The 14,543-nt window shown below is 44.3% G+C and overlaps 1 protein-coding gene across 1 annotated transcript; it reads right to left on the reverse strand.

Annotated features, from left to right (window-relative positions):
• Positions 1-5,867: 5,867 nt before the first annotated feature.
• FZD7 (frizzled class receptor 7) lies at positions 5,868-9,778 on the reverse strand. The gene has a single exon (XM_021555384.2). It carries the CDS (start codon positions 9,528-9,530, stop codon positions 7,809-7,811), a length of 1,722 nt encoding a protein of 573 aa, XP_021411059.1. The 5' UTR covers positions 9,531-9,778; the 3' UTR covers positions 5,868-7,808.
• Between the last annotated feature and the right edge of the window lie 4,765 nt (positions 9,779-14,543).

Consider the following 14,543-nt stretch of genomic DNA (forward strand, 5'->3'; position numbering starts at 1 on the left):
AAAATAAAAATTTGAGAGGCAAAAACATGACAAATAATAAATGCTCTTTCCATCATGGATTAGATAAAAAAAGATTCCATCTTTACATTTTATTTTTTTACCCTTTCTAAAGACTGACTTGCTTTAGATAATCAAAGCTGGCTTTGAACTAACACACAGAAAAAAAAAAAACTTTTCTTTTCTTTAAAAATAGCCCTATAGATATATATACATATCACAGCCTTTCATTTCTTTTATAGACAGTTTCATTTTCTGGGAGAATGTGAAAGTTCTGAGCAATCTGGAGCTCGCACAGGCACCACAACAAACACAGGGAATGAAGACCAGCCACACTACTGCAATTAACGCCAGTGTTTAATTAGCAGACAGCTGCATTGGGCAAGGGCCTTTTGATTTTCTCTCTTCACTGGGCTTTTGATGAGAGATTTACCTACAGTGGTAACTTCTAGTTATTACACTCACATGCACTATGCTAGATGTGCTTGCACACATGGAAAATCTGTGGAAGGAAGCCATGCCAAGCAAGTGATCTGATATGTGCTTCAGGTAAATATTTTTGAAAGTAGTTCCCTTTGACTGTCTCCCATGAAAAATATATAAGTTACATTTTTGTTTGTTGGGGAGGATAAGCTATAAATTAGTGTATGTTTGGTGCTTTTAGGAATCCTTTTTTGATTTATTGGTTTACTTTATTTAGCAACAAAAAACTGATGTGTGGTGAAGGTGAATGGGTGCAGAAGTCTGCCCTGGAAAAGGCTGGCATCAGGGCGAGATACAAATATTTACCCCAGCCAGCTTAGGCAATTCTGTATTTCATTGGTGAAAGAAGTGTAATAGCCTCATACTGTTCCCTGTTGTTAGGGCAGGGAGATGTCCAAGCATCCAACTAATCCTTCTCCTTGGCCATCATTAGTAATGAGAAAGATGTTGTTTGAGGTCATGGTAACAGAAAGAAACTGTCGAGGAACTAAGAGATTAAGTAAAAACATGGCAGAGAAGGTGAATTCTCACTGCCATGGGCTTGGATGAAACCTTGGTCAATTCTGCTTTAGGCCTACTATTAAGATTTAGATTGCACTTGCAGCAAGCTGAAGTGAACAGTATTTATTTAAAGAGGATCAGCAGAGTTGGCATTGAGCCTGTTGATGATAAAGGTGTTTACAACATACAGCAAATGAGAACCTGGGGAGTACTGGAAGAGTTAAGAACCCTGTAGTAGCAGCACAGGCCCAAACTTTATCTCTGCTATGTCTATGCACCACTATAACACGAGTCCATTTTGTTTGACATACATGCCCAGTTTAGTGTACTTTTTTATTTACCTAGTTTGCTTCTTTATACCCTCTCACACTTTATATTTGAGCCTGGCAAGATGATACTCCTGTGAAAGCAGGTGCTCAGCCTGACTAGTTTTAGATAAGATATTGGAAAACATACAAATAATGTATTCTAGCTGGTTGTCTTAATTTGGCATTCTCTTATACAGAATATACTTGAAAAATATCAGACTGTGGGGCAGAGGTATTTATACAAACTCTATTATAATTGTATTCAGTTTCTTCTGATTTTGAGAGTATTCATTCTCACAATGTCCCTATAATATACAGAAGTGTCACTGCTCCAATTTTATAGACAAGGAATTAGAGACAGAGACAAGATTTTTCTAGATGTGCACCTGGAAATTTAAATGTTTATGAAAAGTGCTTTCTATGTAAAGTGCTTTCTATGTAACCTGCCTCCATTTTTAGCTGCCTGAATACTGCTGGAATACTGGCTGTATATGATCTGGCCACCATCTGTGATTGTGCAGGTAATCAAGCACTTGTTTTTCAAACCTTAGATTAGTGCCTACTTGCTAGAACACCTTTTTGTGTCCATCTGGGACAGATAACATGTTTTTCTTCTAGTGCAGCTCCTGGCAGAATTCCCTATTCACCACAAGTTTTTTCAAGTCCCTCAGAATGTTAGCCTAAGGAAAAGGACAGCATAGTGGGAATAATCTATCTCCTTGCCTGCCCTGACAATGACTTTGCCTTTTGGCAGATTGGTTTGGGAACAATGCTAGAATTGCAGTATCTTCCATAAAGCTCGAAGTAGGGGAGAACTGGGCCTCTTTGGCAAGGTTATGGCTACCCTGGTAGCCACATGACAAAACTAATTTCTAAGACCTGTGCAGCCAAAGTCTACTCACACAGGCTACACCTCTAGGCAGCAGACTCGGATTTTCTATGTGTGTTTGTAAGGATAACATGTTTAAGTGAGGGGTTGTCTATTACCAACCCTATGTAATACAGCTGGGGCAGCCAGAACAAACAAGTTGTTGCAATCAGGATTTCTTTACTAATATGGATTAGTGATCTCCTCCAATTTACAGATGTTATTTTAAAATGTGCTCTAGGCCCTGCTTATTCCTGCTTTTTATTCATATTCTCATTTCTCCAAGTCCTATAGTTTCCTGGTGTGGGTAGGCTGGCTGTACAGAGAGGAGCAGGTGATGCAGAGGAGTATGTGCTCATGACCCTGGTTTGGGCTGTCCATTCAGTGGAATCCCATCTGGCTGCAGCTGTGGTAACATTGTGCTTGAGCCTGGTGTTTACCTGAATTAGGAGAAAGTGCTGCCTGTGCCTTACTTCCACTGATCTGGTTCTGAGACAAGCAATGCCCAGCCACCTGAACCAGGGCAACCTTGGACCTAGGGTTTAAACAGTGTCAAAACCCTCCCCTGTACCTCCCTTCTCTGACTGCAGCACAAACTGGTTGTCTGAGCAGTGTTAAACTCTGATGTACATATTTTAGGTTTACAGTTTGGGCATCACTTTAGACAAAATGAGTTGATTCTAAGTGGGGCATTTGGGAATTTGCCATGACTGTATTTATTTCCCCAATCCTATATTATTTGTGCATTATTTCTGCCAAAACCACACACATGTTGGCATGAAACAATTATTCTGGTTTATACAAGGCAGGCTTGGCAATGGTCTTCCTCAATGAACAGTTAGAGTACTGAAGATTCAGTGTCATCTTTTCCTCTCCAAGCAAGTGGCTAAATTTCTTTCCTTTGGATTCATGGTTTTAAAATTAAAAGGAGTAGAAGGCATGTATGAAGTGTATATGAAATACCTGTAAAATCTGGAAGGAAATGAGAGAGTGAGATGAAGGAAAAAAGAGGCTATTTGAAATGCAGGATAGTAATTTGGCTTCTAAACCCGTGTTAAATTATAAGTAATGTTTATTGTTGCCAGTTGGTGAATACAGAGATGTGTGGTTTTTACTTGCATGCAAAGCTATTGGTTGCGGGTGAAGTACTTAGACAAAAACATTCAATCGTCAGTGTGGTTATTCCACCAAAAATAAACCCAAACAAACACTGACGTATTATAAAAGCACTTTTTTCTGTGGAGACAAACATTCAGTTGATACTGCTATTCATGAACTCTAGAACCGTTGAAGCGGCCTCTTTAACTTGCCTGAAACAATAATCCTTCATTTTAGAAAGTTACACAAATGTCTTTGAAACTGAAGAACCAGTGTTTCCATTGTTTTCATGAAAATATAGTATATGGTGTATACTTACAGGGATATTGATCAATGATAACTATTATTTGCTAAGTTCTTGTGAACCCAAAAATGCTGCATAGACAAGAGCCAAAGGTAAAGGTGAGGCAACTTTCTTAAAATTCAAAAAAAATAAAGTAGGCTTAAACATTAGTCAGAGAAAAATGTTTTGCAGTGATTATCAAAGGTTTAGTAAAGGCTTATTTTTTGTCCTTTTTTACAGAGAGCTTCACAAATAGATTTTTTTGAATTGTATTTCATTATGAAAGTAACTGCTACTTTGTTATCAAAATGGTGATAGACATTTTTATTCCAGGCCAGACACTATCACTACTTGAAATTCTCCGAATTGTTTCCACTGTGAGCAAATTCAGACTTGATGTGAGTCACAGCTGCTTAAAAGTAAATACTAGTTGCTTCTACTTTATATCATCATCAAATTTCACCTAAAATTTCAAATTTTAAAAATTATCTTAAATCCCAGGATTTGGATACTTTTTCATATGTGACTTTAAATCCAGAAGTACCTAATAGGAAATGCTGAAATAAAAGCAGACCACTTTAGTGGTTTCTGGTGGAAATAGAGACATTTTTTTTTAGATATAAATGTCTCATGAACATAAAGAAGTCTATATAGTTTTTCTATATAGTTTTTCCACATACAGAGAAAAAAATAGCAATCACATGTGAACAATCACTTATTTTGTAAGTAGTTTTTTTACTTCAGTATTAATGTTTTTTTATTTATTGGTAGTTTAAATTAGGGGTTTTTGCCCTGTTAATTAGGGTTTTTTTACTTTTTTGTTTATTTTTACAAAATATTATTGCTATTTATAAATTAATGTAAAAGTTTTAGTGAATGGTTTCTCATGCAGCAAGCGGGGCTGGGTGGCCAGTGGAGAGCTGTGGGACAGGCCCCCAGCATGGATGGCACTGTAGCTGTCCGTGATGCAGGAAGGATTGATTGCATGTTTAGTGATGCAGCTGTGGTGCACAGCACAGGGGTGTCAGTCACACCACTGCTCCCAGTCCTTCACAGCACAGGCTGTTCCAGCCCTTCCATCACTCTGGATTAATGGGAGGAAATGTTTAGAGAAAGGTTCAGGTTTCCTCAGTGAGTGGAATGAGACCCCCCTCAGAAATGATCAGCAAGCTCATGTCATGGAGCAGTTTGAAGCAGCCAGACTGGCAGGAATGCAAAAGTCTTTTCAAAAAGGAAACTTGACAAGTGAGCATTTCTGGGGAGCAGCAAGAGGTGTTTTCAAATAAAAGATATGGCTCTTCCAGAAAGACAGCATGAATGGGGCTAGCTCTTAAAAGAACTTTTGAATCAGTAGTTCACACACTGTAAAAGTAAAAGGTTAAGTTCAAGAGCACAGCGTCCAAATAAAATAGAGCCCTCAAAGTGGAACTATTACATACTATGCTTAGTAAATGAAACGATGTTGCAGTACAACCACAGCTACTATGATGGCATCTAGCTAAGGCATCTTAGATCTATCTCTGTTCTATAACTTAAATTTTAGTATTGGCATAACTGAAAGTACAGGAAGTGTGATGAATATAGACGGTAGCCTGCAATCCTTGTGAAAGAAATGCTGTAAAGTATCATTTCATGTGTGTACAATTCTGTTTGTTGCGGCACTTTCCATGACTTTAGCAACACAGCTTGAGATGTAAATATTCATTTCAGTTTAAAAAATTAAATGAAATAGAGCATTCCGCTGAAGCTTTCAGATGACTGTGGTAAGAAACAATGTAGGCTTCAGGCTAGCTATTAAAATTAAAGTAAAATTCACTTGAATAAAACTGCAGAGAGTAAAGGTGCTATGGGAAAAAAAGCACTAGTTCATGATACTGCCCGCTGAAAGCCATTAAAAAGGAACCTAGTCCTTAGCGTTTCCCTATTACACTCCACCCGTCAAAGGAAGAACCTAATTTACAGCCCTCATAGCACCCTCCAGTTCTCAAAGTCTCTGGAATGGGAAGAGAGCATTATCCTTATTTTCTAGATAAAGAAATTGGTTTATCAGCTTGCCCTCAGCAAGAAGCAGAGAGTGGAAGAAAACTTGGCTAGGATGCAAGTACCTCAAGTGAGGGCAGACATTTGAAACCGGCTGTCTCAAAATGTGCTCTCCTATTGTGAGGGGCTGGTAGTTTCAAGTCACAGCTGAGTTTCCAGCCTACATTCACCCAAAAGTCTCTTGCATTATCCATAATGAAGTGGGGGAGAAGACACGACTTTCAGAGCTTCCCCCCATTCTAAAACCTGCCAAGTATTCAAAGATGGAAAAAAAACATCATTAGAGCCCTTGTATTAAAAATTATTTATTTAGTGATCTGTACATGGGGTGAAGCAGGGCCTCATACAGACCTTCAAAAAAAATCAAGTAAAAACATAAATACATATTTTCTTACAAAAATGAGATTTACAAAATATACATACTGCACTTGTCTCACACACTTGTTTTTTGTTTTGTTTTTTTTTTTCTTCCACGTGCACATTAAAAAAGACAAACCAAGCCCTGCAAGTCTGACATCAGAGCTACTGAAGGATTTAGCTGATGGGCCCATTCCTCATGCTCAGACTACTGGTACACCCTCAGACAGCAGTAGTCTGCGCCCTCACCCTGGACAGGTTTTTTCTTTTTAAAGTTTAATTCTAGACACTTCCCCCCCAAAAAACATGAAGAGCAGCTATAGGGTGGAGACTTGCCAAAAATCCAGAATGTCCTATTTTGTCCTTAGGCAAGAATATACACACACACATATACTTATAAAAACAACCCTTCAGTGAATATAAAGGTAAAGTAGTATGCAAAAAATAAAATATGAACAAGTCAACATAAAAATTTTCAGAATAGAAAAATCTGCCACATTTCAAAAAGAAAACAATGCATTTGATGATAAAATTTTTGAATGCTTTTCCTTCAAAGACTGATCACTGGAAACTCAAACAGCTGTGTTTTAGCCAAAATGAGGAGGCTCCTCACTTGCAGTAACTACTTGGTTTTAAACCCCAACCCCAGCCCCCCACCTGCACCAAGAATCATTGCCATGCAGCTCAGGGAATATGAGGAGCAGGCAAAGGGTCCATCGTGAGCCAAAACGATTCCTCCTGTCCCCAGAATCCGGCTGCGTATTGATTTTTTTTCTGCAGTGAGCTCACTGCAAAGCAGGAGAGAAAGCAGGTTTATGGGAAGGAAAGAAAAAAATACTATCTTTACATTACGTATTTTAGTGGCTCTTGTTTTGGCAGGTGCTCTCAGGTAAGCTCTTCTTGCCCTCTAAATCTTGCATTTCCTTCAGCTTAGAAAAGTGACCCATATTGAACGGTAGGAAAACATCCTGCCTCCTCCTTTTTTCATAAAAGGAATGTTTATTTCTGTGAGCTTCTCACATCCAAGGGTGAACCTCAACGACTTCTTTTTGTTAGTTTGCCCATAAAAACCGATCCCATGCTTATGCCTTTCTACATAGAAAACACTTTTGTTTCCCCCTTTGTCTCCTAGAACAAAGGCAAGGGGGAAAAGCCTTCTGCTGAAAAGCAACAAGTCATTTCTTTTCAGGGTGTGGAATAGCAACCCCCTCCTTCCCCACAGCAGCAAGAACAACAGACTGAGAGCCAATTTTTTTACTTAAAAACAATTACAACAATTAGAGGTATCGCTGAGGTAAAAAGGAACTTGTGAGCTGATAGAACAGAGGCATCTCCCCAGCACACGATCGGGCTGTAGCCGGCTGTGCGGTACTCACGTGATGGCTCTGCCGAGCTGGAAGGAGCAGGCAGCCAGCTCAGGCTCGGGAGTTAGCCTGCCCATGCTGCAGTTTGGCCCCGGCAATTCAAAGAGCTTTTGGCTACTTCTTGGCAGGGGTGGCTCAACAGATCTGGCTTCCCCTCTCTCTTGTCCAAAGGAAGGCAGGATGATTTTAGTTGGGTTGGAATTTCTCTTCCTCGAGGAGCAGCAGGAGAGAAGTAAGGAGACTTCTGCGTGAAGGACTCCTGTCCCAGCAGTTGCCTCTTTTTCTGTCCTCTCCCACTTAGCTGCTCATAAGCACCACTGGACGTGGTTTGACTGATCCTTTATGGTATGATTTTTTTTTTTTTCAAATTTTCTGTGAGGAAGAAAAAGTTTGGAAAAGCCTCCCTTCCTCCCTCTTCAGGGAACCATTGCCCTCCCATGCTGAGTATCCGTCTCCTCTGCGTGTATGCTTGTGTGAGAGTGTGTGTGCCAGAGGGGACAGGGGGGGTCTCATACCGCCGTCTCGCCTTTGCTGCCGGTACTGAGTCTGTGGTAGAAGCGTCGCCAGGACTGAAGGGTTTTGCCAGACCAAATCCAGAAGCCAGTCGTGATCCCAACAATCATGGTCATGAGGTACTTGATCATGAAGACAGTGAAGTCTGGGCTCATAGGGGCAAAGTGGCTGGGACAGGGCACAGCATACGTTTTGCAGGTCTGGAGGAGCCATGTCTTCTCCCAGGTGCCACGGAAGGCCTGCTCGTAGAAGTAACACGCCAAGACAATGGTGGCAGGCACTGTGTAAAGGACGCTGAAGACACCAATGCGCACCATCAGCTTCTCCAGTTTCTCCGTCTTGGTGCCATCATGCTTCATGATGGTGCGGATGCGAAACAAGGACACAAAGCCAGCCAGCAAGAAGGAAGTACCAATGAAGAGATACACAAACAACGGTGCCAGCACAAAGCCCCTCAGCGAGTCCACACTATAGATACCTACATAACAAACCCCACTGAGTACATCCCCATCCACCTGCCCCATGGCTAAGATGGTGATGGTTTTGACAGCAGGCACAGCCCAGGCAGCCAGATGAAAATACTGGGAGTTGGCCTCAATGGCCTCATGACCCCACTTCATGCCAGCAGCCAGGAACCAGGTGAGGGACAGGATGACCCACCAGATGGAGCTGGCCATACCGAAGAAGTAAAGGATCATGAAGAGGATGGTGCAGCCTTCTTTCTTGGTGCCTTGGGCCACAGTGCGGTAACCATCCTCAGAGAAGCGCTCTAGACACACGACCCGCTCCTCCAGCAAAAAACCTGCTGCGTAGGCCACGGCGACCATGAAGTAGCAGCCCGAGAGGAAGATGATGGGCCTCTCCGGGTAGCTGAAACGACGCATGTCTACCAGGTAGGTAAGTACGGTGAAGAGGGTGGAGGCACAGCAAAGCACAGACCACACGCCCACCCACAGCCGGGCAAATCGCACTTCTGCCTCCTTGAAGTACATGAGCCCATTGGGCCGGGCTGGCTCACAGGGGGCTCCACAGTCTCGCTCCCCCAGGAACCGGTAGCCCAAGTAAGAGGGCACTTTGAGCTGCCGCGGACAAGAGAAGGAGAAGCCAGAGGGTGGCTGCGGTGGGGTAAGAAAGTCAGGGAGGTAGCCAGCTGTGGGGTGGGCAGTGACCCCCCGACCCGCCGCACCACCAGGTCCTGGTGGGGCATCCGACGTGTTCTGCCCCACGCAGATCTCACCCGCACCGTGAACAGGGAAGTTCTCGCAGCGAAGCCGCTCTGGCCACTGGAAGCCGAACTTGTTCATGAGGGCCTCGCAGCCCTGACGGGCCCGCTCGCAGAGGGAGCGGCAGGGTGGGATGGCCTGCTCCAGCACGGTGCAGACCGGCGCGTACATGGAGCAGAGGAAGAACTTCAGCTCGGGCGAGCACTGCACCTTGACCAGCGGGTAGAACTGGTGCACCTCCAGCCCTGCGTCCTCCTGGTTGGTGTGGCCCAGCAGGTTGGGCAGGATGGTCTGGTTGTAGGCGATATCCGTGCAGAGAGGGATGGAGATGGGCTGGCAGAAACCGTGGTCCGGCACTGAGATGCCCTTCTCGCCGTGGTACTGCTGTGCCGTGGCACCCGCGGGGGTCCCCAGCAGGGCAGCCAGCAGCGCGGCCAGCCCCAGCAAGGGGCAGCCGGCGGCAGCCGCTCCGCCGCATTCTCCTCCAGCCTGCATTGCTGGAACGCGGCTCCGCGCCGGACCTCCACGACTTTTTTCCTCGGCTCCGACGCGGCGGCGCTCACAGAGCGGTAGCGGCGCTACTCTAGGCGAAAGTTTCCGGAGCTGCTCTCCCCGGAGAAGGCAGCAGCGGCGGCGGCGGTAGCAGCGAAACAGGAGACGCGCGTGTAGCCCAGCGACGCTCTGGCCAGCTCCGCGCAGGGTCCCGTGGCGGCGGCGAGGCGGAGGCACTGCTCCCTGCGCGAGTACACGGTCCCGGGGATTTAGGTTACGGCTAAATGGATTATTACCGCGCCCGGCTGAGCCGTATATTTTACTTCAGGGCTTAAATAACTTTCAAAATCCAATTACTGCGCGATCCTCCCCGCGGCTCGGTTGGGCTCCGCTCCCGATGGACACCGCTGCGGGCTGTGCGTCCGAGGTAACCGCGCGCCTCCCGGTTCAGCTCGTTCCGTTTCGCTCCGCCCGCGGCCCCGCCGCCACCGCCCGCTCCGCGGCTCCGGGCCCGCGGCCGCGCCGGCACACAAAAAAGGCGCAGCTCCGCGCGGGCCCCGCCCCCGCCGCCGGCCCCATTCACAAACCGCGCCGGGGGCGGGGCCCGCGGCGCCCGCCCGCCAATCCGCGCGTGGGGGCGGGCCCGCGCTGGGGGAGGGGAGGGGAGGGGAGGAGCTCCCGCCAGGGGGAAAAAAAGTTGGGAACAACTTTTTCCCATCCCCGCCGGGCCGGGCCGGGAGGAGCCGCCCGCGGTCCCCACCCCCCGCGCTGCCCGGCACAGCCGGGAAGGCGGGGGTTTGGGGGGGCAGCTCGCTCAGGGTGGCCCGAGCAAGCTAAAATTAACTGGCTGCTTTCTGAGCAGGCTTTGAAAATGCCAACAGCTGCCTGTGCCCGGAGTTATTAAAAAGGAAGGAAAAAAAAATATAGAGTAAGGGAAAAAACCTCCAAACGCAGCGCCCGAGTACATTTGCAGAACGATCCTATTGCGTAGTTGAGATGTTCGTGTCTGTGTGCCATCTCCTCTCCAGCGTGGGGGGTTCGATTTGTTATCGCAGCATGACCGTTGCTTTTTGCTGGCAGAATAAACGCTTTATTCATGCAGATCTAAGCCCTAGCTGGGGGAAGGCAGCTTTTTTTGAAACGTCCAGTGTTACCTAAGCAAAGAGGAGAAATTTCAAATCCCCATTTGAACTGCTGCGATTCCTTAAGAGACTCAATTAAACAGTGAAAAAACAGGAGTTCCTCTGTGAAAGTACCCTGCCTGCAGGAGAGAAAATGGCATAGGTGGGGAGACCCCTGTTACTGGCCTGCTAGGCTAAGCGGATTCAAGAAATAGACACCAGCATGCATTTGGTAAGGACAGGAATGTGGGGTTTGCAGCATAGCTGTGTTTTGGGGTGCACTGCCAAAGCAGAGAGCTGGGACCATCCAGCCTCTGTGCAAGCAGAGCATGTCTTTGGCAGCACAGAAGGGCTGTGCTTGATAAAAGCTCTGCAGCAAGGCCTGCTTCTGCTTCACTGACCCATGAGAGTTTGTGCTCTCCGATAGGCTCCAAACAAGTATTACTCAACTTACCCCATCATTCCCTTTGAGGACAAAGGTCCTCCTAAATACAGTACTCAAATTCTTACTTTTACTCCTTAGCTCAGGACTGTGCTTCTGTAGCAGCTAAGGAAAGACACCAATCCATACCATCCTCCAGGGCAGTTAAAGAGAGCAGGGTTTGGCTCAGGGAGCTCCAACTGCAATTGTTGGACAAATGTTTTCCATATCCTCTACTGTTCAGGAACAATGTGTCCTCATGCCAGTAAGACCATGGTGCTGCAGCTTTTGTTACATTTCTTAAGAGAATTTGACAGTTATAAACAGGCTTGCTAAAATAAACATACTCCTCTTAATGGAGATATTTTTAAAGATAATACTGTGCATATAAAAAAATACATATGGGAAGGACTAACTAGTCATGGCTGCAACAGTTTCTTCTGGAAAAGAAATGTCTTCTACTTTCTCAGTTATAGCTGTTTAAGAGTGCCTTAGAGGACCTTCACTTTTTCAAAATTTTAAGGCTTTTTGTCAAAATTCCTTGCTTTTCTACCCAAATTGACTAAGAAGATTTTTGTTATACTCTTCACCTAAATAACCACACATGGGATATATTTACATGAATTTGTCTACTCTGTTGTTTGATTTTTGGCCACTGGTAGCTTTCAATAAAATTATTCTTTCCACAGTTTTTTTGGAGGTTTTTGTGGGTTAGAGTTCCTCCTTATCCCTTCTACCCCCCAATCTGTAATAATCACCTTACAGCCTCTCTTTTTCCCTTTGGCTTATATGACTGTCTTCATCTGCAAAACACTTTGTGATATTCTCTGTGAAAAACATTGGATGATATGTTTCACTGGCAGGGAATGACAATGCAGAGAAGATAAAAAACCATCAAACTTTCTGCCCCATGGATTCCTCATTCTGATTTCTGTATGTAAAGAAACAAGTTCAGAGCTAGTAAATTCTATTGCAAGAAACTCCCTCTCAGTAATGGGGATACAGTGACAAGAACTATTCAGAGTAAGGTCAGTCAAATCAAAGGCAAGGCTTTAACTGGACTTTTGTTTACAAGACAGGGCAAACAGCATCAGTGGCTCCCCCAGTTTTCTACTGGTCCCATTTGTTAAAGTCATTCATCCAAACCATGGAATGAACAAAAAGATAACTGGGATCTCTGATACATGCTGTGAAAATGTAGAATGTAGAATCAAAAGTGAAGCAAAAGGGGAAAAAAGTGAAAAGGTAGGCCAAAAGGAAGAAGGATTATGTCCTAGATTATTTCTTAGGGAGAGAAGAAAGTAAATTTATCAGATAGGATGATGCTGCTAGGTCATCCCAGATGTCAGGAATATGCAACATTCAGGAATGTGCAACAGGATTTACTAAGATGGATGAAGTCTCTTGGATATGTTACCAAATTCCATGATCTTTTTTCTGTTTAGACCCATGGGGAAATGGGAAACAATCACAGAGAGAGGCAATGGCAGTTGCCTCAAAATGGCACATTGTGTATAAGAAAACCCCAGACTCTTATATCAGTCTAAAGCATCCTGACAGCTTTCAGAGGACAATAAAGAGAAGGGAGAGAAGGAAAGGAAAGGAAAGGAAAGGAAAGGAAAGGAAAGGAAAGGAAAGGAAAGGAAAGGAAAGGAAAGGAAAGGAAAGGAAAGGAAAGGAAAGGAAAGGAAAGGAAAGGAAAGGAAAGGAAAGGAAAGGAAAGGAAAGGAAAGGAAAGGAAAGGAAAGGAAAGGAAAGGAAAGGAAAGGAAAGGAAAGGAAAGGAAAGGGCAAAATTCATGATTCTGGAACACAGGTTAGTCCAAAAAATCCAGAAACTCTCTAAGTACCATCAGCTACAGTTCAAACGGCAGCCTGCAAAATGACTTAAATTTCCTCACAACAGGAGGAATCCTCATCAGCACAGTAAGCACAGCAGACAGGTTATCAGTCACCCAGAACAAACACACTGCACAAGACTTTGTAGCATCTGACAAGTTGTCTATTGCAACCACAGAGGGTTCAAAAAGTTTTCTCTAAAAATCTTCTAACTGCTAATGGTCTAAATACACTTAGACCATGGTCTGCCAGCAGTAAAGCTTCACAAGCAAAATCCTGCCTAGTCCTAGATTCCAGAATAAATTTAGTCTCCAGTGTTGATACCAGCTCTGGAGCTGTCTGACTAGACTGTGTATAGGGAGGAATTGTTAGGAACAAAAAATTATCTGTCTTTTTACTCATTTAAAAATAAATCCACTTCAACTTCCAAGCTAAGTCAAAGTGAGGAGTGGCATCCCTACATTATGTCTTTTCCTGCCCTTTTAAAGTTTTCTGAGATGGTGCCAATATAATTTTCCTTGTTTCCTATCCCATCTGATAGAAAACTCTTCTCATGGGGGGGAGGGAAATCAAAATAAAACACCTCCTCCTGGCCCCACCACTTATTTTGTGTGCCTAAGGGAGAACATTTTCAGGCTACCTGTTGCAAGGCTTTGAGTCCTCTCTGCCCTCAGAAGAACAAAGGCCATTGCTTCCCCCCTGTCCTTTCCACCCACAGAAACTTGCTGGACCGCACCTCAGTTGACCTCCTGCTAACCAGCACTGCCAAAGTCCCGGTGCCACCATCTGAGCTGTGAGATTTTCCCAGTTACTTTTAGTAAATAACTTTTATGACACTTTTAACCTCTACATTTTGAAGCATGCTTATATACAATCTTACATGATCAGACAGGCTATTGAGCTAAGAACATCAAAATTTGCACTCCCTAAAGCTTAGTGGAGAAGTGCCTGGAGCCTGGGGGAAAATTATGCATTTGTCTATTTTACATAATTATTTGCATAATTAGAAATAAAATAAGTTCACAGTAGTATATCTGCTTGCATTTCTTTCAGTCTGATAGATTAGTCTAAATTGCATCTTGTCGGAGCTCATCAAAGAAATCCAGTCTTTCCGTAGTGAAACGGGAGAGCCTCGTATTTCATGGGCAGGGAGTGAGAAAAGCAAAACCCTGCCCTCCACCACGGAACCTTTAATTTGAAATTAGATGGCAGACATAAGAAACTGATTGAAAAGAGCATATGGGGAGGGCACAGGTGACAAAAGGAAGGGGATGCTGCTGGAGGGGATGTGGCTTCCCACAGCGAGAAAGGTAAAAGCCATTTGCATCACGGATTTATAAAATAATTATTAGTTTATGAAATAGTATCCCAAAGGATACAGGGAAGTAGCACTGTCTTCCACATTTATGGTCACACGGGGGGTGGGGGGGGGGGAACTTTAGGAAGCATTCACCAGGATGAGCTATCAGGCTGATGATTGCCTTTATCTCTACGATCCATGAATAAGAAAACAAAACCTGATCTGTTCATTCCCCCGCTCAGCAGTTCTTGAGGACATCAGTTACATTTTAACCCTTTCATGATACTGTGAAATCCCTTGTTTTTTAAACTGAATTTAATCTGCTTTCTCAGAGGT

This window comes from Lonchura striata, chromosome 8 (genome assembly GCF_046129695.1).
Source record: "Lonchura striata isolate bLonStr1 chromosome 8, bLonStr1.mat, whole genome shotgun sequence".
Lineage (NCBI taxonomy): Eukaryota > Metazoa > Chordata > Aves > Passeriformes > Estrildidae > Lonchura > Lonchura striata.

Bases quoted from the DNA above. Each gene is read 5' to 3' on its own strand.
- FZD7 (XM_021555384.2), bottom strand. From the start codon at position 9,530: ATGCAGGCTGGAGGAGAATGCGGCGGAGCGGCTGCCGCCGGCTGCCCC.